At 47.6% G+C, this 26,640-nt stretch overlaps 1 protein-coding gene across 1 annotated transcript in view; it reads left to right on the top strand.

Annotated features, from left to right (window-relative positions):
• The window catches only part of LOC134355386 (MAP kinase-activated protein kinase 2), a 234,005-nt gene that overhangs the window by 177,147 nt on the left and 30,218 nt on the right, over positions 1-26,640 (top strand). Inside the window, exons 3-5 of the mRNA XM_063065184.1 lie at positions 9,041-9,105; positions 9,210-9,289; positions 21,791-21,917. Coding sequence (XP_062921254.1) covers positions 9,041-9,105; positions 9,210-9,289; positions 21,791-21,917 — 272 coding nt within the window. The remainder of the gene's footprint in view (positions 1-9,040; positions 9,106-9,209; positions 9,290-21,790; positions 21,918-26,640) is intronic.

Genomic DNA, 26,640 nt, shown 5'->3' with positions numbered 1-26,640 from the left:
AGGGAAAAAAAGAGTAGTGTTCACTGTTCAATTAGGAATCGGATGGCAGTGGGGAAGAAGCTGTTCCTGAATTGTAGAGTATGTGCCTTCAGGCTCCTGTACCTCCTCCCTGATGGTAGCGTGTCCTGGGTGATGGAGCTGCCCTTTTGAGGCATCAGTCCTTGGCAATGTAAGGATGTTGGGGAGGCTAGTGACTTGAGTTCACAACTCTCTGCAGCTTACTTCGATCCTGTGCAGTGGCTCCCCCCCCCCCCCCGATACCAGACGTTCATGCAGCCAGTTAGAATGCTCTCCACAGTACGTCCTCAGAAATCTGACTTGAAATTTGTTGTTTGCCTCAGCCTTGCAGCACAATACATAAAATTTACAATCAATTACAATAAGAATATATGGAAAATAAATAGTGCAAAAAGAGATGCTGCCTGGCCTGCTGCGTTCACCAGCAACTTTGATGTGTGTTGCTTGAATTTCCAGCATCTGCAGATTTCCTCTCGTTAGCAAAATAGTGAGATTGTGTTTGGGGTTCAGGAACAGGGTCACGGGGAGAACGTTCAGACTCTTTAAAGGCAGCGGCGGGAATTGAACCCAGGTCGCAGGTACAGTAAAGCGTTGTGCTCACCACTACGCTACCGTGCCGCCCCAAAGCAAAGATGTCTTTTCTTACGCATTTTGTAGCATCTTCTTGGGATTGAATCTGGTTTATTATTGTCACGTATACTGGAAGGAAGGAAGGAAATTGCCTTTTGAACTCACGAGAGAGCATAGGCCATCAGCTTTTTACTGTTGATGTTTCTATAGCAGGCAATTTCTTTTTTACGAGGTCGAGTTGCTAGCTCGACGCTCAACCCAGCACGGATGCAAAGCGTGCCTGGGGAGCTGGCTGGGTTTGAACTCGGGAGCCTTCGCTCTGAAGCCCGGCGCTGATGCCACTATGCCACCAGCCGGCTACACATATACAGAAGTACAGTGAAAAGCTCGTTTTGCATACCACGCATACAGATCAGATCATTACTCAGTGCATTGAGGTTAACTAATGTTGAGACAATAGCAACAGAATGAAGTGTAATAGCTACCAAAAATCACAGTGCAAGTGATCGATAATGTGCAAGATCATAACGAGATAGACTGTGAGGGCCAAGAGTTCAGTGTATCGCACAAGAGGTCCATTCAAGATTCTGGTAACAGTGGGATTGAAGCTGAACTTGAGCTTGGTGGTACATGGTTTCAATCTTTTGTGTCTTCTTCCTGTTGGGAGAGAGCAGAAGAGAAAAAGTCCACGTCTCTGCCAGTGCTGGCTTCTTCGCTGGGGCAGCAAACTGCGGAGTCCACAGAAGGGAGGCTAGTTTCTGTGCTGTGCTGAGCCGTGTCCACAAGGCTGCGGTTTCTTGCGGTCACCGGCGGAGCAATTGCCAGTGCAAGGTGAAAGGTTTTCAGGATGAGTTCCGACATGTCCATCTGTGGCCCCCTCTTGGCACAAGAGGAGGCAACCCTCAGGGTGGAGGAGCAACACCTCATATTCTGTCTGGGTAGCCTCCATCCTGATGGGATGAATATCCATTTCTCCTTCCGGTAAAAGCAATTTTTCTCCCCATCCCCTCCCCTCTTCCTGTCTTCCCCATTCTGATCTTTTACCTCTTCTCACCTGCCCATCACTTCCCCCTGGGTTCCCTCCTCCTTCCCATTCTCCTATGGTCTACTCTCCTCTCTGATCAGATTCCTCCTTCTCCAGCCTTTTACCTTTCCCGCCCTCCTGGCTTAACCTTTCACCTTCTAGTCTCCTTCCCTCCCCCCCCCCCCCACCCCCCAATCTTCTTATTCTGGCATCTTCCCCGTTTCTTCTCATTCCTGGAGAAGGATCTTGGCTCAAAACATCAACTGTTCATTCATTTCCATAGATGCTGCCTGACCTGCTGAGTTCCTCCAATGTGTTGCTTCAGAACAAAGTGTTGCAGTCGCAGGGTAAGAGCAGTGCAAGTAGACAATAAAGTACAAGGTCATAATTTGACTGAGCCACTTTATTGCTCGGAGATATGTAATCCAAATTGATAAATTGGTTTGTTATTGTCACATGTACCAAGTTACAGTGACAGGCCTTGTTTTGAATGCTATCGGTGCATTGAGGTCATACAAGAGAAGAGTAGCACAGAGTGCAGAATGAAGTGTTACAACTACAGAGAAAGTGCAGTGCAGGCAGACAATAAGGGTGCAAGGTAGATTGTGGCGAGGTAGATTGTGAGGTGAAGAATCTATTTTATCATGTTCTTGATGGTGGATGATGACTACCTGATGGCCCTGTTAGTTGTGCAGATAGAGTCGGTACCTGGTCGTCATGAGCGACTCCTGATTGGCTGCTGTCTCTGCTTCAGCTTGCAAAGTATTTTTTTGCTGTTCAGTGTGTCGGAAGGTGTGAATCTGCTGTTCTATTGTAAATGCACCTCTGATTCACTGCAGAATTGGTTTTGTGCAGGAAATTAACACTTACCCCTTCTAGACCTTTTTAAAAAAGAGCCAAAGTTGTTTTCTGTAATTTTTAAAGTTCTCTGTATTCTTTCTTTTAATTTTCTTTATCTTTTTAAAATCCGGTTTCTCCTTCCTGCATTGAGCACCCTGTTGGACTCTTGAGTTCATCTGCGAAGCAGAAAACTAAAGATAGATTGATTGATTTATTAATTATGAGATAGGGTACAGAACAGGCCCCTACAGCCCTTTGAGGCACACTGCCAGTAACCCCAACCTAATCACAGGGCAATTTACAATGACCAATTAATAGAAACGTAGAACATAGAAAACCTCCCGCACAATACAGGCCCTTCGGCCCACAGAGATGTGCTGAACATGTCCTTACCTTGGAAATTATCCAGGGTAATTCAACTGGTCTACCAACTGGAATGTCTTTGGACTGTGGGAGGAAACCGGAGCACCTGGAGGAAACCCACACGGTCATGGGGAGAATGTACAAACTCCTTACAGACTGCGGCGAGAATTGAACTGGGGTAGCCAGTACTGTAAAATGTTCTGCTAACTACTATGCTACCGAGCTGCAGTATGAAGTAAGTCCAGCGAATTGAGGGAACACTCAGTGAGTCAGGCAGCATCTGTGGGGAGAGAAACAGTTAACAAAGTTCAGAGTAAACTTATTATCAAAGTACATATATATACAACCCTGACATTCCTTTTATTGAGTATATACTGAATGATTGTTGGCCTTTAACTGAAACCAATTTCTATTGGTGGGTCATCAACGTGACACATTGAGTATGTTTTCTCCCCCACAGCTGCTGACTGGCATGCTGAATGTTCTCAGCATTTTTTGAGTTTGCTTCAGGGTTTGGCCTCTTAGTGGTTCTCACTCATTCCTTGTATACTGTTAACATCCTGATCAGTGAATCCGTTTGGAAAACTCTGTGGCTTTTTTTTCCAATTCTGGCATTCTCTGGAAGGCAAGTTCCTCTTGTCCAGAGGTCATCCCTGCTGCTGTCTGCGAGGCTGTTGGTTTGAGATTTCAGCTTCAAGTTCAAGCCTATTGTCATCTGACTGTACATACCTACAACTAAATGAAATAACACGCCTTCAGACCATGGTGCGCCCACAAAATCTATGTCACACACAGCACATAAAACAAAATATTACCATAAATAAGTTAATAAAATATAATTCAAAATGCATGAGGTGCACAGAACAGGTGAACAGTAAACAGCTCACTGTCCTGGTGACGAGACCTCGGTGGTGGGAGGGTATTCATTAGTCTCACAGCCTGAGGGAAGAAGCTGTTACCCAGTCTGACAGTCCTAGTCCTGATGCTCCTGTACCACCTCCTTGACAGTAGTGGGTCAAAGAGATTGTGGGATGGGTGGCAAGGATCCTCGCCCATGTTGGTGAGGATCTCTTTCAAAGAGCAGCCGAGTTAGATATTCTGCTATGGCAATGGAGTGCATCCCTACAGACCTCAAGCAGTGAGGAGCCTTCCTAAACAAGAAGAAATGTTTATGTGGCACACATGATGCCTGAAGAGCTCATCAGGTCAGGCAGCATCGATAGAGGGAACTGGGCAGCCATTATTTTGGGTTGAGACTCTTCATCTGGACTGAAAGATAGAACGGAGAGGTAGCCAGTATAAAGAGGTGAGGGAAAGTGGTGGAGCAAGAACTGGGAGGTTTTGAATGGAGCCAGGTGAGAGGGGTGGGAGTGGGAATAGCGACAGAGGCTGGGAGGAGATGGGTGGAGCCAGGTGAGAGGGGTGGGAGTGGGAATAGCGACAGAGGCTGGGAGGTGATGGGTGGAGCCAGGTGAGAGGGGTGGGAGTGGGAATAGCGACAGAGGCTGGGAGGTGATGGGTGGAGCCAGGTGAGAGGGGTGGGAGTGGGAGTAGCGTCAGAGGCTGGCAGGTGATGGGTGGAGCCAGGTGAGAGGGGTGGGAGTGGGAATAGCGTCAGAGGCTGGGAGGTGATGGGTGGAGCCAGGTGAGAGGGGTGGGAGTGGGAATAGCAACAGAGGCTGGCAGGTGATGGGTGGAGCCAGGTGAGAGGGGTGGGAGTGGGAATACCGACAGAGGCTGGGAGGTGATGGGTGGAGCCAGGTGAGGAAAGATGGAGGAGGGGAGAATGGGAACAGGGATGGAGGTGATTGGTGGAAATGACGAAGGGCTGCACATGGGATCTGATTGGAGAGAAAGGTGGATCATGAAACCATGAAGGAAGTTGGGAGGACAGATGGGAACAGTGGGGGGGAGATGACCCAGTGGGAGGAGTGTGTGGGTGATAGACAGGTGGGAACAGTGGGGGGGGACCCAGTGGGAGGAGTGTGTGGGTGACGGACAGATGGGAACAGTGGGGGGGGACCCAGTGGGAGGAGTGTGTGGGTGACGGACAGATGGGAACAGTGGGGGGGAGGGGACCCAGTGGGAGGGGTGCGGGGGTGATGGACAGATGGGAACAGTGGGGGGGAGGGGACCCAGTGGAAGGAGTGTGTAGGTGACGGACAGATGGGAACAGTGGGGGGAGGGGACCCAGTGGGAGGAGTGTGTGGGTGACGGACAGATGGGAACAGTGGGGGCGGGACCCAGTGGGAGGAGTGTGTGGGTGACGGACAGATGGGAACAGTGGAGGGAGGGGACCCAGTGGGAGGAGTGTGTGGGTGACGGACAGATGGGAACAGTGGGGGGAGGGGACCCAGTGGGAGGAGTGTGTGGGTGACGGACAGATGGGAACAGTGGGGGGGAGGGGACCCAGTGGGAGGGGTGTGGGGGTGATGGACAGGTGGGAACAGTGGGGGGGAGGGGACCCAGTGGGAGGGGTGTGGGGGTGATGGACAGGTGGGAACAGTGGGGGGGAGGGGACCCAGTGGGAGGGGTGTGGGGGTGATGGACAGATGGGAACAGTGGGGGGGTGGGGACCCAGTGGGAAGAGTGTGTGGGTGATGGACAGATGGGAACAGTGGGGGGAGGGGACCCAGTGGGAGGAGTGTGTGGGTGACGGACAGATGGGAACAGTGGGGGGGAGGGGACCCAGTGGGAGGGGTGTGGGTGATGGACAGATAGGAACAGTTGGGGGAGGGGACCCAGTGGGAGGAGTGTGTGGGTGACGGACAGATGGGAACAGTGGGGGGAGGGGACCCAGTGGGAGGAGTGTGTGTGTGATGGACAGATGGGAACAGCGGGGGGAGGGGACCCAGTGGGAGGAGTGTGTGTGTGATGGACAGATGGGAACAGTTGGGGGGAGGGGACCCAGTGGGAGGAGTGTGTGGGTGACGGACAGATGGGAACAGTGGGGGGAGGGGACCCAGTGGGAGGAGTGTGTGGGTGACGGACAGATGGGAACAGTGGGGGGGAGGGGACCCAGTGGGAGGGGTGTGGGGGTGATGGACAGGTGGGAACAGTGGGGGGGAGGGGACCCAGTGGGAGGGGTGTGGGGGTGATGGACAGGTGGGAACAGTGGGGGGGAGGGGACCCAGTGGGAGGGGTGTGGGGGTGATGGACAGATGGGAACAGTGGGGGGGAGGGGACCCAGTGGGAAGAGTGTGTGGGTGATGGACAGATGGGAACAGTGGGGGGAGGGGACCCAGTGGGAGGAGTGTGTGGGTGACGGACAGATGGGAACAGTGGGGGGGAGGGGACCCAGTGGGAGGGGTGTGGGTGATGGACAGATAGGAACAGTTGGGGGAGGGGACCCAGTGGGAGGAGTGTGTGGGTGACGGACAGATGGGAACAGTGGGGGGAGGGGACCCAGTGGGAGGAGTGTGTGTGTGATGGACAGATGGGAACAGCGGGGGGAGGGGACCCAGTGGGAGGAGTGTGTGTGTGATGGACAGATGGGAACAGTTGGGGGGAGGGGACCCAGTGGGAGGAGTGTGTGGGTGACGGACAGATGGGAACAGTGGGGGGAGGGGACCCAGTGGGAGGAGTGTGTGGGTGATGGACAGATGGGAACAGTGGGGGGAGGGGACCCAGTGGGAGGAGTGTGTGGGTGATGGACAGATGGGAACAGTGTGGGGGAGGGGACCCAGTGGGAGGTGTGGGGGGGTGATGGACAGGTGGGAACAGTGGGGGGGAGGGGACCCAGTGGGAGGGGTGTGGGGGTGACGGACAGATGGGAACAGTGGGGGGGAGGGGACCCAGTGGGAGGGGTGTGGGGGTGATGGACAGATGGGAACAGTGGGGGGGGAGGGGACCCAGTGGGAAGAGTGTGTGGGTGATGGACAGATGGGAACAGTGGGGGGAGGGGACCCAGTGGGAGGAGTGTGTGGGTGACGGACAGATGGGAACAGTGGGGGGAGGGGACCCAGTGGGAGGAGTGTGTGGGTGACGGACAGATGGGAACAGTGGGGGGGAGGGGACCCAGTGGGAGGGGTGTGGGGGTGATGGACAGATGGGAACATTGGGGGGAGGGGACCCGGTGAGAGGAGTGTGTGGGTGATGGACAGATGGGAACAGTGGGGGGAGGGGACCCAGTGGGAGGAGTGTGTGGGTGACGGACAGATGGGAACAGTGGGGGGAGGGGACCCAGTGGGAGGAGTGTGTGGGTGACGGACAGATGGGAACAGTGGGGGGAGGGGACCCAGTGGGAGGATTGTGTGGGTGATGGACAGATGGGAACACTGGGGGGAGGGGACCCGGTGGGAGGAGTGTGTGGGTGATGGACAGATGGGAACAGTGGGGGGAGGGGACCCAGTGGGAGGAGTGTGTGGGTGATGGACAGATGGGAACAGTCGGGGGAGGGGACCCAGTGGGAGGAGTGGGTGAGGGGGGGAAGAGAGACAGGTGATGGGGACTGGAGTGAGTTGGGGAAGAACTGGGTAGATGAGCAGACTGCATCAGTAGCATCTCAGCGAGTCAGGCAGCCTCCTCTCTAAGGAGGGGAAAGTATACATTTAATGTTTCAGGCTGAGACCCTTCATCAGGAGCATGAGTCCTGATGAACGGTCTCAGCCTAGAAATCAACGGTTTCTCGATGTTGCCTCCCTACTGACTCCTCCAACATTTTGTGTGCATTGCTCGAGACCTCCAGCATCTCCAAAATCTCTGGTGTTTATGATGTGTAGCGTCTTGTGTCTCTATGAAATGTTGAGTTGAATGGATTCCTGAAACTATCCTGCCGTATCCCACTGAAGTCAAAGTCCCACTATGATCACTTGGAATGGCCACATCTTCACTGCAGGTTCCTTCTCTAATTTACCGTTTTTAAAATTTTAAATGATTAATCCTTTTGCTAAGTAGTGGAGCTTGTTTCTAATATTCATTCCATTTTGGTTTTGCTCCACGACTTTGCATCCTGGTATTCCCCGTATATAACCTTTCAATGATGGTTTCCAATGAGGGGACTCAGTTTGAAATGTTGATTGTATATTCCTCTCCGTAGATGCTGCCTGACCTGCTGGGTTCTCCCAGCATTTTGTGTGTGTTGCTCAAGATTCCCAGCATCTGCAGAATCTCAATTTCAGATGGCTCAGTTTAATATCAGAGAATGTATATAGTATGCAACCTGAAATTTTTACTCTTCACAGATATCCATCAAGCAAGAAACCCCATAGAATGAATGATGGAAACATCAGAACCCTGAAGCTCCAAGGCCCCCCAAAAAGATCTTGGTCTGGGGCCCATCAAAAACTACAGTGCATAACCCACTACTTCGGTATCTCAAACAAGAGAAAATCTGCAGGTGCTGGAAATCTGAGCAACACACTTAGTGCTGGGGGAACTCAGCAGGCCAGGCTGTACCTATGGTAAAGAGTACAGTTGACATTTCGGGCCGAGACCCTTCATCAAGACTGGAGAAAAAAAGATGAGGAGTCAAGAGTAAGAAGGTGGGTGGGTGGAAGGAAGAATCACAAGGTGATAGGTGAAACTTTGGGGTTAGGGGTGCATACGGCAGGGAAGTTGACTGGTTGATGAGATACAGGGCTGGAGAAGGGGGAATCTGATGGGAGAATTCAGAAGGCCATGGAAGAAAGAAAAGGGGGAGGAGCACCAGAGGGAGGTGATGGGCAGGTAAGGAGTTAAGGTGAGAGAGGGAAATGGGGATGGTGAAGCTGCTGGGGGTGGGGGAAATGACCAGAAGTTTGAGAAATCGATGTTCATGCCATCAGGTTGGAGGCTACCCAGATGGAATATAAGGTGTTGCTCCTCCAACCTGTATGTGGCCTCATCGCAACAGTAGAGGAGGCCATGGACTGGCATGCCAGAAAGGGAATGGAAAGCGGAATTAAGATAGGTGGCCACTGGGAGATCCCGCTTTATCTGGCAGATGGAGCACAAGCCAATCACCGTCTGGGTCTCCCCTTCTTACTCTGACTCCTCATCTTCTTTTCTCCTCAGTCCCTGATGTAGAGTCTCGGCCCGAAACGTTGACTGTACTTTTTTTCCATAGGCGCTGCCTGGCCTGCTGTGTTCCTGCAGCGTTTTGTGTGTGTCACTTCGGTATGACAGACAGGCTTTCTCTCTCTGCATCGAGGGAGAGAGAGGTCACTCGTGGAGACCAGCAGCTCGCTGTTCCGATGTTACCGTCTGCTGCCCTTGTGCTTATTATGCTGCTTTGTGTCGTTACAGTATGGAAGGAGGTGAACTCTTCAGCAGAATCCAGGACAGAGGAGATCAGGCATTCACGGAGCGAGGTAAACACTCTAGGCCTTTGCACAGAACCGATGATAGGAAAACACTACAGCAATCTCCCAGTCCCCCGAGTGCTAAAAGGGAAATCTCTCTCCTTGTGTTGCAGAGGCCTCTGAGATCATGAAGAGCATTGGGGAGGCCGTCCTGCACCTGCACTCCGTGAACATTGCTCATCGAGATGTGAAGGTAAGCCACCGAGGCTGCAATCTGGAGAAGAAACAATCTGCAGGGAGAACTCAGGGTCAGGCAGCATCTGTGGAGGGGAAAGAATCGTTGGTATCTTTTTGGGTTGAGACCCTGCATCAGGACTGAATTCTAGGGTGGGTGGGAAGGAGGCAGGAACTAGGCTTGACTTGCTGCTGTTTGGTTGCTGGTTTGTTTGTTTGTTTACTTCCTTTCTTCCTCCCTTACTTATTGAGATACAGTGCAGAGCAGGCCCCTGCGACCCTTTGAGCCATGCCGCCCAGCAAATCCTTGATTTAACCCCTGTCTAGTCCACAGGACGATTTACCTAACAACCAGTACGTCTTTGGACTGTGGGAGGAAACCGGAGCACCCGGAGGAAACCCATGCGGTCACGCGGTGAACGTACAAACTCCTTACAGGCAGCGGCAGGGAGTGATGCTGGTTCACCGGTATCGTCCTTCACAGATACCGCTCGACCTGCTCAGTCGTCGTCTGAGTGTAGGGGTTGCTGATCAGAGCGGTGAAATGATTTGAGCTTTTTATCCCGTCTTTCTTGCGTCTAATCTGCTTTGTTTTTAAAACCTCTGCTGACAAGGCTCAACGACAGCACACTTGTCCACACTTGTCACCTGTGTCTGGTCCTGCTACCTGATGATATCCCTGCAGAAACATTTCCCTTTCTCCTCGCTCTTGCCTTTTCTTCCTAACCGTATAGCATTAGTAATGTTTGTTTTCTTGAGTGTTGGCCAATAAGATTGTAAGACGTAGGAGCAGAATTAGGCTATTTGGTTTATCAAGTGCTCCTCCGTTCAATCATGACTGATTTATTATCCCTCTCAACACCATTCTCCAGCCTTCCCTGCAACCGTTGCTGCCCTGACTAATCAAGAACCTATCGACCTCCATTTTAAATATACCCAATGACTTGGCCTCCACAGCCATCTGTGGCAACGAATTCCACAGATTCACCACCGTCTGGCTAAAGAAATTCCACCTGATCTCTGTTCTAAAGGGACACCCTTGTACTCTGAGGCTCTGCCTTCTGTTCCGAGACCCCCACTCCTCTCCATGTTCACTGTCTCTAAGCCTTTCAATATTTGATCCTGCCTCATTCTCCTAAACTCCAGCGAGTACTCAGGTTGGAGGAGCAACACCTCATATACCGTCTAGGTAGTCTCCAGCTCCTTGATATGAACATAGAATTCTCCAACTTCCGGTAATTCCCTCCCTGTTCCATCCTCTATCCCTATTTCACTTTGCCCCCTCCCCCAGCTGCCTATCACCTCCCTCATGGTTGCTCCTCCTTCTTCTACCCATTGTTTTCCTGCCTATGACGTCCCTGCTTCCCCTCCCCCACCCCTTTGTCTTTCAAATTACTGGTTTTTCAACTGAAGCTACAAGCATTCTTCAAATCCTTCCCCATCTTTCATTCTTCAGTCCTGATGAAGGGTTCCGGCCCGAAACGTCGACTCATCGTTTCTAACTGATGCTGCCCGACCTGCTGAGTTCATCCAGCGTACTGAAAGTGTTGCTTTGATCACAGCATCTGCAGATTATTTTGTGTTTACAGATGTGCTGGGCTGCCCGCACCACTCTCTGCAGAGTCCTGCGATTGAGGGAAATACAGTTCCCATACCAGGCAGTGATGCAGCCAGTCAGGATGCTCTCAATTGTGCCCCTGTAGAAAGTTCTTAGGATTTGGGGTCCCATACCAAACTTTCTCAACTATCTGAGGTGAAAGAGGAGCTGTTGTGCCTTTTTCACCACACAGCAGGTGTTTACAGATCACATGAGATCCTTGGTGGATGTGGATGCTGAGGAACCTGAAGCTGTTTACCCTCTCAACCCCAGATCCACTGATTTCAATAGGGGTTAGCCCGTCTCCATTCCTCCTGTAATCCACAACCAGCTCCTTTGTCTTTGCAGGAGAGGTTGTTTTCTTGACACCACTGTATCAGAGAGATGACTTCTTCCCTGGAGGCCACCTCGTTATTGCTTGAGATAAGGCCAATCAATGTAGTGTCTGACCATCTGCTCTGGTTAAACCTGCTTACATATTCATGCTGATTTTTCTTGTCTGTCCGTTAAATGGTTCTCAATACATGCTGCAGTATCACCTCTAATCTCCTGGGCCTAGATCTTGTATGTGGCAGTTTAGCAAATACATTGAAGTACCTCAACCTGTAACTCAGTAAACCACAAGCAAAGTTGTTACCTGAGACTACTGTCATTGCTCCCTGCCTGATAACTGACCACCTCAATCACTGGTTCATATCTCTGCTAAAATCTGCTTTAGTAGTAAATCGTTCCGGTTTAACACAGTGACGCCTTACTGGCAGCAATCAAAACGACTACATCCATGTTATTTCTCATATCCTCAATTTTCTCTGCAACTTCCGATTCCCTGGCCCTGACTGCCTCATCTTTGCCATGGATGTTCAGTTCCAATACACTTCTATTCCCCACCAAGAAGGCTTCAAAGCCCTCCACTTCTTTCTTGGCAAAAGAACCGACCAGTCCCCCTCCACCACCACCCTCCTCTGTCTGGCAGAACTGATTCTCACCCTGAACAATTTTTCCTTGGACTCCTCCCACTTTCTCTAAACCCAAGGATAGCCATGAGTACTTTCATGGGCCCAAATTATGTCTGCCTCTTCGTGGGCTATAGAGAAGAGTCTATGGTGGAAGCCTTCCCCGGTTATACTCCCCAACTCTTCCTCCACTCCGTTTATGACTGCATTGGTGCTGCTTCATGCACCCTGTTACGTACCCCGTAACTGGGTTGCCAAACCAGCAGAAATGGATCACTCAGTTGGAGTCTGGATTACTAGAACTAAGAAAGTTTTATTAAAGAAACAAGCAACACAGTACTCTAATCAAAAGGATAATGAATGCAACAGTTCAGCAATGATAAACATACATGTACACAGAATTAAGATAACAGGATCAATCAAGCTCTATCGTTGTCTAGGGGTAAATGACCAGTTTCAAAGTGACGCAAAGTTCAGTTCAATTTAGTTCAGTTCAGTTCACAGTAATCGCTGCCGTGGCGATGGACAGTGGGGGGAAGGAGAGAGAGAGCAAAACGAATGAATATTCAAACGGCTTCCACACAGACCTTCGCAGTCAGCTTTCGGGCGAGCCCTTTGTGACGTCATCTGAGGTCACCGACCGTGACCCCCTCCATTTCCAGATACGATCGTTTCTCTGCGATGAACCTGGCATCCAGGCAAGGGTGGACACACACCAGGTTCCCGCCGATCGTGCCTTTCCACCCTGAGCGTCTATGGCTTGGTCCGTGACCAGCCGTCCAAAACTTCCCACCGACTTGTGAGGACGCACCGCTTCCAGGGTCTCGTTACCTCGGGGTGTCGTGTGTGTCATCTTAGCGAACCTGTCCCTTTTTATCCCCCTGCTGGGGTATCACCTGTCCATCACTTCAAACAGTTCAGGGTTCAAAGGGGGAGCCGATCTTGACAACTCTCCTTCCGTTACTCTCTCCCGTCCCTTCATTAACATCTCCAAATGCTGCTCCATTGTTTTCCTTATCTCTCTTTCTCCTGAAGACAGGTGGCAGACCAACTGCTGATCCCACTGGTCCCAGCCCAGGACAACTAACATCTTAATTTATGTGTATTCTCGTCACAACCCATACTGAGCAAATCAACTTGATCAACTTTCCCCCTAACTTCCACCCTGCCCTTCAATTCACTTGGTCCATCTCTGACACCTCTCTTCCCTTTCTTGATCTCTCTGTTTCCATCTCTGGAGACAAACTGTCAACGACCATCTTTTGTAAACCTCCCCTGACACTACCACCCTGCAGCCCCCCCCTGCTCTCCCATAACATTCCCCACTCCTTCCACCCTTCCCCTCCGCATTCAGACCCATTCTCTAGCCTAGGCTGGAGGACATTGAGCTGGGGGTAAGCATGGAGTTGTGGTGCCCGGATTGTTTAATTTTTATATTTCCTTTAGCTATTCTTTATTTTCCAGTAAACGCCTACAAATAAGCACATCACAAGGTTGTATGCGGTATACGTACTTTGATTTAAAAAAAAATAAAATTTTTTCACTGCACTCTTTTCATTTTACAAAGTGACTGACTTCCCAGAGCAATTTAGCCATTTAGTTCTTCATCTTAATATATTGCTTTTATTTTGAACTTTCACCATTGAGCTAATTTTATCCCAGATCATTGAACAGTTCCAAAACCCCCATGGAATGTGGAAATGTAGTTTCTTTTCCTTTCAAAACTGACCTTGTGTCAAGTGATGCTGTGTTAGACATCATGTTGCAAGATTACAGCAATTGTGAAACACTTTCGATTAACGGCCAGTTTCAAGGCCGCTTTCAAGGACTCTACAGCTCGTGTTCTTGATAAAATTTATTTTTGTATTTGCACACATTGTCTTCTCTCAATCCTTGTATGTGATTTTAATTGTTAATTCTGTTGCATTTCTTTGTTCTGGTGTGAATGCCCGCAAGCAAATACATCTCGGGATAGCGTACAGTGACATATGTGTGCTGTGCAAAAGTCTTCGGCACGTATGTGTCGCTAGGATGCCTAAGGCATTTGCACAGTGCTACTGTTGTCAACTTGAAGGGGAAAGTGAGTTTGTAAATCTGGCGGGAGCAAAGGAAGCTGGGAAGGGCGAGGGTGGAGTGTCGCGGGAGGGGTGTGGACAGGTGGCAGAGAAGGTGTGCAAGGGGCAGCGGGGATAGTGCTGATGCAGGGACACCCAGCCCTGAGAAACTAAGCAAGGTCATTTGATTCCAAACGATTGGTTTATTGATCATTACAGAATGTCTCTCTGGTGTTTTCCCATCCCCTCCCCTCCCCTCTCCCTTCCCCTCCCCTCTCCCTTCCCCTCTCCTCTCCCTTCCCCTCCCCTCTCCCTTCCCCTCCCCTCTCCCTTCCCCTCCCCTCTCCCTTCCCCTCTCCCTTCCCCTCCCCTCTCCCTTCCCCTCTCCTCTCTCTTCCCCTTTTCCCAACAATGATTCCCTTGTCTCTGCCCCCTTCCCACTCTCAGTCCACAATAGAGACCCATATCAGAATCAGGTTTATCATCACTCACATATGCAATGAAATTTGTTTTTTTTTTGTAGCCTCAGTACATTGCAATATATAAAATTACTAATACAATAAAACCTACAGATGTTGGAAACCTAAGGCAAAATCCAAGGAGGAACTCAGCAGGTCAGGCAGCATCTATAGAAACAGTCGACATTTTAGTCCAAGACCCTTCCTCAGGACTGGAAAAAAAGATGAGAAGTCAAAGCAAGAGGTGGAAGGAGGGGAGAAAGGAGCACAAGGGGACCAGGAGAGGGGAGGGGTGACGTAAAGAGCTGGGCAATTAATTGGTGGAGGAGATGACACGGAATCTGACAGGAGAAGGTAGAGGATCAGGGATGAAAGGGAAGGTGGAGGAGCCCCAGAGGGAGGTGATGGGCCGGTAACAAGATAGAAGAGCGAGGGAAACAGGAATGGGGAATGGTGAAGGGGTGGGGGGCAATTACCAGAAGTTCGAGAAATAGATGTTCATGCCATCAATTGGAAGCTACCCAGAAGGAATATAATATAGTGGAGAGCACCCCTGTGGCTGTCCCCCTCAGCAACACATATCTTGTTCTAGATGCTGTTGAGGGGGATGACCTAACAGGGGACGCCCACGGTGACCGGGTTTCTGGCACTGAGCCTGGTGCTGTTGTGCAGGAGGGAAGGAGGGAGAAGAGGAATGTGGTAGTCATAGGGGATTCCATAGTCAAGGGAATGGACAGGAGATTCTGTGAGCCTGATAGAGATACCCACATGGTGTGTTGCCTCCCAGGTGCCAGGGTATGGGATGTCTCGGATCGGGTCCAGAATATTCTGAAGGGAGAGGGCGAGCAGCCAGTTGTCTTGGTACATGTTGGTACCAATGACATAGATAGGAGAAGGGAGGAGGTCCGGAAGAAAGATTTCCAGGAGTTAGGAAGGAAGCTGAGAAGCAGGACCTCCAGGATAATAATCTCGGGATTGCTACTTGTGCCACGTGCTAGCGAGGGCAAGAATAGTAGGATCAGGCAGATGAATGCGTGGCTGACAGACTGGTGTAGGGGGCAGGGCTTCAGATTCTTGGATAATTGGGATCTCTTCTGGGGGAAGTATGACCTGTTCAAAATGGACGGGTTACACCTGAACCTGAAGGGGACCAATATCCTGGCGGGAAAGTTTAATAGAGCTGTTAGGGAGGGTTTAAACTAATTTGGCAGGGGGATGGGAACCAGAATGATAGAGCAGAGGAAGGGGAAAACAGAAATAAATCTAAGATAATGAGCAGTACAGATGTCAGGAAAGACAGGCAAATGATGGGCAAATTTGCAGCCTTTGGGATGAGTTGCAGTGCAATCAAAGCAAAAAGTATCAAATACTGGTCTTAAGGTGTTATACTTAAATGCATGCAGCATAAGGAATAAGGTGGATGATCTTGTCGTACAGCTGCAGATTGGCAGGTATGATATTGTGGCCATCACTGAGACGTGGCTAAAGGATGCACGTCTCTGGGAGCTGAACGTCCAAGTGTATCGGAAGGATAGGCAGTTAGGCAGAAGGGGTGGCGTGACTTTATAGGTAAGAAATGATATCAAATCATTAGAAAGAGGTGACATAGGATTGGAAGGTGCAGAATCTTTATGGGTTGAGCTAAGAAATCGCAGGGGTAAAAGGACCCCGATGGCAGTTATATATAGGCCTCCAAACAGCTGCAGTGATGTGGACTACAAATTACAACAGGAAATAGAAAAGGCTTGTCAGAAGGGCAGTGTATTGATAATAGTGGGGGATTTTAACATGCGGGTGGATTGGGAAAATTAGGTCGGCACTGGATCTCAAGAGAGAGAATTTGTAGAATGTCTGCGAGATGGCTTTTTAGTACAGCTTGTTGTTGAGCCCACTAGGGGATCGGCTGTACTGGATTGGGTATTGTGTAATGAACCGGAGGTGATTAGAGAGATTGAGGTGAAGGAACCCTTAGGAGGCAGTGATCATAACATGATTGAGTTCACAGTGAAATTTGAAAAAGAGAAGCCGGAATCTGATGTGTTGGTGTTTCAGTGGAGTAAAGGAAATTACAGTGGCATGAGAGAGGAACTGGCCAAAGTTGACTGGAAAGGGACGCTAGCAGGAAGGACGGCAGAGCATCAGTGGCTGGAGTTTATGCGAGAAGTGAGGAAGATGCAAGACAGATATATTCCAAAAAAGAAGAAATTTTCGAATGGAAAAAGGATGCAACCGTGGCTGACAAAAGAGAAGTCAAAGCCAAAGTTAAAGCAAAGGAGAGGGCATACAAGGAAGCAAAAATTAGTGGGAAGACAGAGGATTGGGAAGTTTTTAAAAGCTTACAAAAGGAAACTAAGAAGGTCATTAAGAGGGAAAAGATGAACTATGAAAGGAAGCTAGCAAATAAAATCAAAGAGGATACTAAAAGCTTTTTCAAGCATATAAAGAGTAAAAGACAGGTGAGAGTAGATATAGGACCGATAGAAAATGATGCTGGAGAAATTGTAATGGGAGATAAGGAGATGGCGGAGGAACTGAACGAGTATTTTGCATCACTCTTCACTGAGGAAGATATCAGCAGTATACCGGACACTCAAGGGAGGCAGGGAAGAGAAGTGTGCACAGTCACAATTACGACAGAGAAAGTACTCAGGAAACTGAATAGTCTAAAGGTAGATAAATCTCCTGGACCAGATGGAATGCACCCTCGTGTTCTAAAGGAAGTAGCTGTGGAGATTGCGGAGGCATTAGTGATGATCTTTCAAAAGTCGATAGGTTCTGGCATGGTTCCAGAGGACTGGAAGATTGCAAATATCACTCTGCTGTTTAAGAAGGGGGCAAGGAAGCAAAAAGAAAATTATTAATCTGTTAGCTTGACATCGGTGGTTGGGAAGTTGTTGGAGTTGATTGTCAAGGATGAGGTTACAGAGCACCTGGAGGCAAATGACAAGATAGGCAGAACTCAGCATGGTTTCCTTAAAGGAAAATCCTGCCTGACAAACCTATTACAATTTTTTGAGGAAATTACAAGTAGGCTAGACAAGGGAGATGCAGTGGATGTTGTATATTTGGATTTTCAGAAGGCCTTTGACAATGTGCCACACATGAGGCTGCTTAACAAGATAAGAGATAATGGAATTATGGGAAAGTTACATACATGGATAGGGCATTGGCTGATTGGCAGGAAACAGAGCGTGGGAATTAAGGGATCCTATTCTGGTTGGCTGCCGGTTACCAGTGGTGTTCCACAGGGGTCCGTGTTGGGGCCACTTCTTTTTACGTTGTACATCAACAATTTGGATTATGGAATAGGTGGCTTTGTGGCTAAGTTTGCTGACAATACAAAGATAGGTAGAAGGACCGGTAGTGCTGAGGAAACAGAGAGTCTGCAGAGAGACTTGGATAGATTGGAAGAATGGGCAAAGAAGTGGCAAATGAAATACAATATTGGGAAGTATATGGTTATGCACTTTGGCAAAAGAAATAAACGGGCAGACTATTATTTAAATGGGGAGAGAATTCAAAGTTCTGAGCTGCAACGGGACTTGGAAGTCCTCGTACAGGATACCCTTGTTAACCTCCAGGTTGAGTTGGTGGTGAAGTAGGCGAATGCAATGTTGGCATTCATTTCTAGAGGAATAGAGTATAGGAGCAGGGATGTGATGTTGAGGCTCTATAAGGCGCTGGTGAGACCTCACTTGGAGTACTGTGGGCAGTTTTGGTCTCCTTATTGAAGAAAGGATGTGCTGACGTTGAAGAGAGTACAGAGAAGATTCACTAGAATGATTCCGGGAATGAGAGGGTTAACATATGAGGAATGATTGTCCGCTCTTGGACTGTATTCCTTGGAGTTTAAAAGAATGAGGGGGGACCTCATAGAAACATTTCAAATGTTGAAAGGCATGGACAGAGTGGATGTGGCAAAGTTGTTTCCTATGATGGGGGAGTCTAGTACGAGAGGGCATGACTTAAGGATTGAAGGGCGCCCATTCAGAACAGAGATGCGAAGAAATTTTTTTAGCCAGAGGGTGGTGAATCTATGGAATTTGTTGCCACGGGCGGCAGTGGAGGCCAAGTCATTGGGTGTATTTAAGGCAGAGTTTGATAGGTGTCTGAGTAGCCAGGGCATCAAAGGTTATGGTGAGAAGGTGGGGGAGTGGGACTAAATGTGAGAATGGATCAGCTCATGATAAAATGGTGGAGCAGACTTGATGGGCCGAATGGCCGCCTTCTGCTCCTTTGTCTTATGGTCTTATAAGGCTTTGCTCCTCCAGCCCAAGTGTGACCTCATCACGGCAGTAGAGGTGGACATGGACTGACTAAAATTACTGTAAGAAAGAAAGATTCAGTGTTCTTTTATATTATTGGAAGCTATTTAATGAAATGTCATGAAACAGGGTCTTAATCCATAATGTTGATTTCTCCTTTGCCTCCACAGATCCTGCTTGACCTGCTAAATTCCTCGAGCAGCCTGTTTTTTTTTGTTGGAAATGAAAATTCTGAATCATAAACTGCAAATCTTATCTAAAATCTAATTCAAAGTTGACACTCAGTGGCCACTTTATTAGGTACACCTGTAGCCCTGCTCGTAATGTAAATATCTAATCAGCCAATCATGTGGCAGCAACTCAATGCATAGAAGCATGCAGACGTGGTCAGGTGTTCAGTTGTTTTTCAGACCAAGCATCAAAAAGGGGAAGAAATGTGATCTAATTGACTTTGACCGTTGAATGATTATTGGTGCCAGACAGGTTGGTTTGAGTATCTCAGAAACTGCTGATCTCCTGGGATTTTCATGCACAATGGTCTCTAGAGTTTACAGAGAAGGGTGTGAAAACAAAAAAAAATCCAGTGAGCAGCAGTTCTGTGGGCAAACATGCCCTGTTAATGAGAGAGGTCAAAGGGGAATGGCCAGACTGGTTCAAGCTGACAGGAAGGCGACAGTAACTCAAATAATCGCACGTTATAACGGCGGTGTGCAGAAGAGCATCTCTGAACACACAACACAGCGAACCTTGAAATGGATGGGCATCTGCAGCAGAAGACCACGGACATACACTCAGTGGCCACACACAAAATTGTTGGAGGAACTCAGCAGGTCAGGCAGCATCTGTGGAGAAGAGTAAACAGTCGAGATTTTGGGTGGAGACCGTTCACCAGGACTGAGTGGCCACTTTATTAGGTACAGGACGTATCTCATTAAGTGGTCAGTGAGTGTAAAAAGTAATCATGCCAGTGTTACGGGAGCCAAATAAAATGATGTCCTTTGTTGCAAAGAGGGTTTTGCTACAGTTTTATAGATTCATAGAGTTAATCTGCAGAGAAACAGGCCCTTCAGCCCAACTCATCCATACTGACCAAGATTTCAAAGATTCAAAGATTCAAAAAAAAACTTTATTGTCATTCTAACCATACATCGGCTCTGCAGGGCAGAATGAGACAGCGTTTCTCGGGAGCAGTGCAATCACAACATAACAAACACAACTCTAAATAATAAACATAACAATAAGTAGTAAAACACAACAGCCACATATCAGTTAAAATCAGTTATAAGTGTCCAGTGCAAGTTAAAAGTGTCCAAAGCAGAGTCAGGTAGAGCAGCTATTTAGCAGTCTGACTGCCTGTGGGAGGAAGCTGTTTAGTAGCCTTGTGGTTTTAGTTTTGATGCTCCTGTAACGTTTGCCTGATGGTAGAAGAACAAACAGTTCATGGAGAGGGTATGAGGGGTCTTTAATGATGTACCGTGTCTTCTGGAGGCATCGACTCTGAAAGAGGTCTTGGACAGAAGGTAGGGAGACCCCAATAACCTTCTCTGCTCCCCTCACCACCCTCTGCCAGGCTTTTTTGTCGACAGCACTGCAGCTGGAGTACCAGGTTGTGATGCAAAAGGTCAGCACACTCTCAACCACGCCTCTGTAGAATGTAGTTAAGATTCTGTGTTAACCATCTGTGTTAATCCCATTTTCCTACATTTGGGTCACATTCCCCTAAACCTTTCCTATCTCTGTACTTGTTCAAATGTCTCAAAAATTGCCTCTGGGATCACCTTTTAGCTCTTCTCCTTCTCTTCTTAAACCTGTGCCCTGTAGTATTAGACTCTCCTTTCCCAGACTAAACGTCTGTGACAATATATCATATCTGTTATTAAGGGTTTTTGTTGGAAAACAGGATCCAGCTTTCATCCTTCTCTCAGTTCAAAGTTCAAAATAAAATTATTGTCAATATCCATATGTGTCACCATATACTACCCTGACATTCAATGACAAACTCCTCACAAAAACTGAGAAGCACACAATGTGCAAGCTCTTTATGACATAGAGAACTGGGTTTCCCAACCTTTGGTCTACAGACCCCTTGCTTGACAGCATTGGTCTATGGTTGGGAACCTCTGCTGCTAACTGCTACGCTACTGTGCCACCCCTGGTAAATGCCTGTGAGGAAAAGGAAGCCTTCAGCTCATCGAGTGTGTGCTGGCTCTCAGAGCAATCCCAAAAGTTCTATTGTATTTCTTAGTATTCCTTTATTCGTTGAGATACAGTGCGGCCCTTTGAGCCGCCACTGCTGAGCAATCCCCCGATTGAACCCGAGCTTAATCACAGGGCAATTTACAATGACCAATTAACCTACCAACTGGTATGTCTTTGGTCTTTGGAAGAAAACTGGAGCATCTGGAGGAAACCCACAAGTCGCGGGGAGAACGTACAAACTCCTATACAGGCAGTAGCAGGCATTTAACCACTGAGCCACCATGCCATCCCTGGAAAATGCCTGCAAGGTAATGACTCTGAAGGTAGTAGATGGTGAGATATACATACTTTGATAATAAATTTACCTTGAGTTTGAGAACATTGAAAGGATGTTCAGGGAGAAAGATGCCTCCATAAGTATTCCTAAATTGAGGGGAAAATGGACACATTAATTATTGTAATGGAACAAGCGAGAATTAAGGCTTTCTATTATATTACCTTTCACAGCTACAGCATATCTGGAGGAAAATAGGAAAACTACAATTTGTAAATTTAAAAATAGTGCAGTCTTTTCAAATCAGCTCTGATCTGACGCTGCTGGTGGCTAGTTTACCTGAACTCGATTTCGTTCGCTGCCCCCTCCGCCTCTCTCACCTGCCACTGGCTGGGTTAGATCACACCTGTCCAGTGACCACCTCTTTGTAACCAATCGGCAGACCGTGGTTCAGAGTGGCTGGGGAAGTGGATTTTTCTAAGATATTCAGAGGCATTGCTCACGGCTCTGGCCTCTATCCCATCACAAGTGAAAGTGCTTTCTCTGAACTGTCCGAACGCCCACTTCTGGTTTTGCGACCTTCACCTATTCTGGGTTATGAATGGGCCTGTGGTGTGTCCTGATTGCGGTTAGCTTCATTCAGACATCAACAACATGCAACAAGAGACTTGGATTTTAAACTATTTCCATGGTTAAATTAATTTTTTTCTCTCGTTTCAGCCAGAGAATCTGTTGTACACCTCCAAACGACCCAACGCTGTCCTAAAGCTAACAGATTTCGGCTTTGCCAAAGAAACTACTAGCTATAATTCACTAGCCACTCCTTGCTACACCCCTTATTATGTGGGTAAGTTTACCAGTCTGACTTCACCAGGCAAAACCTTGTAGTGAAACTTATGTGCAGCACAAGCTCACTTTTCGAAACTGTTTCGAAAGTCTTGTTGCAGTTAGTCATTCAAGCGTCTCGAGACTGGGTGAATTACTCGTCATGATTTAGAAAATACGTTTTTTTGTACATGTCACTCAAGGGCAGAAACACTGTCACTGCTAAAATAAGCATATGGTACTGTTATTCATCCAGTCAAATTCAACACGGGAGATCAGAAGGAGTTGATATTTGCAAAGGTCGAGTCTTTGTCTTCTGATGGGACAAGGAAAAATGAGAATAGTGGAGTTGCGGTTGTGTCATGTTTCTGTTGACGTTGATTCTAAGAACTTTGAACAAAGGTCCAATAGAGATGATGTCATTTCTAAAAGGAAGTGGAATCCAAGTTGTATGCTCCTCATCACACCTCTTATTAGACCTTTCCTTTGTGATCTGCCGCTGATGATGTGCTTTGTGACGCGAGGGATGGTGTTCAGTTTGTTGCTCAGTGAGGTTTGCTTGTCTTCGCGCTGAACAGCAGCTGTGCCAAAAGGCTTCAGGTTCCTAGATCAGCTCCAGTGTTGACTGGCTTTGTGGCTGTGATCTCACTTTCATGAACTTCAGTTCTGAATGTGACTTGCTTGTTTTATTGTTTGCACGGTTTGTTTTTCTTCTGCACATTGGGGTTTTGATGGTCTTTTTTAATATGTTCTATTGGGTTTTGTGGCATATCTCATGGTTGTATGTAGTATACGTACTTTGATAATAAATGTACTTTGAACTTTAAGCCTCCCAAGGTTAACAGTGTTGAGGAGGGAGGACTAGGTGCACACTCATCATGTGAAGTGAGACGCATACACTGCAATGGGCAGGTCATCAGAAATAAAAAGGACTGCTGAACGCAATGAATTTAACAGTACTAACAGAAAGCTGGCCAATCTGAAAATAAACAGATTAGGATGAAGCACGTGATTGGGTAGCACGATAGTGTAGCGGTTCGCGTAACACTTTATAGCGCCAACGATTGGGGTTCAATTCCCACTGTTCTCTACAAGGAATTTGTTCATTTTTTTCCGTGACCGAGTGAGCTTCCTCCAGGTGTTCTGGTTTTCTCCCATATTCCAAAGATGTTACAGGTATTCCATCTGCCAGACCCTTGCCCACACATTCAATCTATCTATATCCCTCTGCAGATTCTCCGTATCCTCTGCACAATTTGCTTTTCTACTCAATTTAGTTTCATCGGCAAACTTAGATACACTACACTCGGTCCTCTCTTCCAGATCGTTAATGTATATCGCGAACAGTTGTGGGCCCAGCACTGACCCCTGCAACACACCACTCACTACTGATTGCCAACCAGAATAACACCCATGTATCCCAAGTCTTTGCTTTCTGTTAGTTACCCAATCCTCTATCCATGCTAATACATCACCCCCCCCCCAACTCTATGCATCCTTATCTTATGGATAAGTCTTTTATGCAGCACCTTATCGAACGCCTTCTGGAAATGCAAGTAAATAATGTGGACCTGTTCCCCTCTGTCTGCTGTGCTCATTGGATAGATGGGTAGATTATGAATGTAAACAGAGGAATAATGTAGGGAAAATACATGAGGCAAGGAGAGTTGAGTTGGTTAAGGAGAACCAACGTGGTCAATATGATCAAAGATGGCCGATCAAAGATGTTACTTAAGATGGGTCTAGGTCGTCCAAATAGTTCTGGTTGATTTAGTTGCCCATATGTTATTTGGGACTGTGAGGAAGTCCTTCGAAATGAGGAAATGAGATTTCTGAAATATGTGGTGGATCCTTTGAAGCTGCTTGGTTATAAATGTCACGATGAATCAGACTGAATGTACAATGAAACTTCGAGTGCAGCGACTACGTGACGTGCAAGTTAAAGATCATTCTTTCAGAGGACAACAGTATTGAATCTAGGAGCCCTGACTGAATGAGGACAAATAATAGGGCGGTGATAACCAGGTTGGAATGGAAGAAATGTTTGCACACGGAACTCTAGTACAACAGAACAATTCTTAACTAAAGGACTTGTGAACTTACTGAGTGTTTGTAATTTCATGAGAAATCAAAGCACCAAAAGGTAATGGAAAATAAAGGTTAGGCATATGCTTCATAGAATTTGATTAAAATAAAAGAAGGATGTAGGGAATCTTTGGGAAATTCCTTTACTTAGAGAAGTACACTGCCCAGCAACTCACCTATTTAACACTAGCTTCATCACAGGGCAATTTACAATGACCAATTAACCAACTAATATTTTTGGACTGTGGGAAGAAACCAGAGCACCTGGAGAAAAGCCAAGCATTCATGGCGAGAAGGTGTAGATTCCTTACAAACAGCACTGGAATTGAACTCTGAACTCTGACGCCCTGAGCTGTAATAGAGTTGCGTTAACCGTGAGCCCTAATGGAGAAAAGCAGAAAAAAACGATTTTAAGAAGCTCAAGGAAGATGGATGGAGAATTCTGTGTCAGTTTCAGTGAGGTGAACTGTGGAGAGGGGGCGGGGGAGTTTCTCCGACACCGGAGGCTGCAGAATCATTGGGTTGGGTAGCATCTGTGGAAAGAGAAGCAGAGCTATCACTTCAGGTCAAAGACCCTTTGATTGAATTGGGAAAGGGATGAAAGGAATTGTTTTGAAGTTGCAGAGGGTGTGGGAGGGGTAGATTGGGCAAAGGGAATCAGTCCAATAGGATTACCTTGAAGATCCCTGAATTTACGTAGTCTGATCCATCCATAGGTTAAAGAGAGCTGTTAGAGCGATAGGTAGACAGACAAGAGATTCTGCAGGTGCAGGAAATCTTACAAAATGCTGGAGGAGCTCGGTAGGTGAGGCAGCATCTTTGGAAGGGAATAATGGTCAACGATTTGTGCCGAGGCTCTTCGGGACAGACAGACTGATGGATGGATGGGATTTGCAGATGATGGAAATTTTGAGCAACGTGCACAACTCTGGAGTAACTCAGCAGGAGAGGCAACATTTATGGAGGGGAATAAACACTCGATGTTTCCGGCCAGGACTCTTCAGGGTGGATGGATAGAGCGAGAGATAGGTAGTACTGCTATCCCACATTCCAGAATCCCAAGTTCGATCCTGACCTCCGGTGTATAGAGAGTCTGCAGGCCTATATTCTATAAGACATTGGAGTAGAATTAGGTCATTTGGATCATCAGCTCCGCTATTTGATCATGACTGATCTATTTTCCTCAAAACGCTATTATCCTGCCTTCTTCCTGTAACCTTTCACACCCTGTCTTAACAGGAATCTATCAGCTCCGCTTTAAATACACTCCACGACTTGGCCTCCACAGCTGTCTGTCGCAATGAGTTCCACAGATTCACCACCCTCTGGCTAAAGAAATTCCTCTTCACTTCTGTTCTAAATGGACATCCCTCTATTCTGATGCTAGACTCCCAAACTATTGGAAACATCCTCTCTGCATCCACTCTATCCAGGCCTTTCAATATTCAATAGGTTTCAATGGGATCCCCCTTCATTCTTTTAAATTCCAGTGAGTAGATGTCTAGAGTCATTAAACGTTCCTCTTATGATAGGCCTTTTAATTTGTTTGGTGATGGTCTTTGAGCAAGTCACAATTAGTTCCTTTCATTGGGGGCAGGGGTCCCAACTTTTTTTTTGTGCCATTAAGCAAGGGGTCCGTGGACCCCGGGTTGCGAACCCCCGGTTGGGAGTCTTTCTGACGAATTGGCTCAGGAGAGAGAGAACCTTCTGGAGTTGATATTCATTTTAGTGTTTGATGGCTGTGTGCTTTTGGGGAAACTCTGGCAAGATACAACTTTGTTTAATGCCATTTCTGTACACAAGTACAAAGGAGGACAAAATAATTGTTACTCTGGATCTGAGGAGCAACCAGAAGTACACAATAAGAAAGAAAACAAAATTAAAAAAAAAACTATAGCTTTTATACAGTGATGAAATGCTTTGAGAGGTTGGTCATGACTAGACTGAACTCCTGCCTCAGCAAGAACCTGGACCCATTGCAATTTGACTATCGCCATAATAGGTCGACAGCAGATGCAATCTCAATGGCTCGCTGCACAGCTTTAGACCACCTGGACAACACAAACACCTACGTCAGGATGATATTCATTGACTATAGCTCAGCATTTAATACCATCATTTCCACAATCCTGATTGAGAAGTTACAGAACCTGGGCCTCTGTACCTCCCTCTGCAATTGGATCTTTGACTTCCTAACCGGAAGACCACAATCTGTGTGGATTGGTGATACCTTATCCTCCTCACTGACGATCAACACTAGTGCACCTCAGGAGTGTGTGCTTAGCCCACTGCCCTATTCTCTGTATACACATGACTGTGTGGCCAGGCATAGCTGAAATACCATCTAGAAATTTGCTGATGATACATAGTCATAGTCATAGTCATACTTTATTAATCCTGGGGGAAATTGCATCTCAGGTGGTGACGAGAGGTTGTACAGGAGTGAGATATGCCAACTAGTGGAATGGTGTCGCAGCAACAACCTGGCACTCAACGTCAGTAAGATGAAAGAGCTGATTGTGGACTTCAGGAAGGGTAAGACGAAGGAACACATACCAATCCTCATAGAGGGATCAGAGGTGAAGAGAATGAGCAGTTTCAGGTTCCTGGGTGTTAAGATCTCTGAGGATCTAACCTGGTCCCAACATATCGATGCAGTT

Source organism: Mobula hypostoma, chromosome 13 (genome assembly GCF_963921235.1).
Source record: "Mobula hypostoma chromosome 13, sMobHyp1.1, whole genome shotgun sequence".
In the NCBI taxonomy this organism is placed as follows: domain Eukaryota; kingdom Metazoa; phylum Chordata; class Chondrichthyes; order Myliobatiformes; family Myliobatidae; genus Mobula; species Mobula hypostoma.
This window is presented reverse-complemented; position numbering and strand designations above follow the sequence as displayed.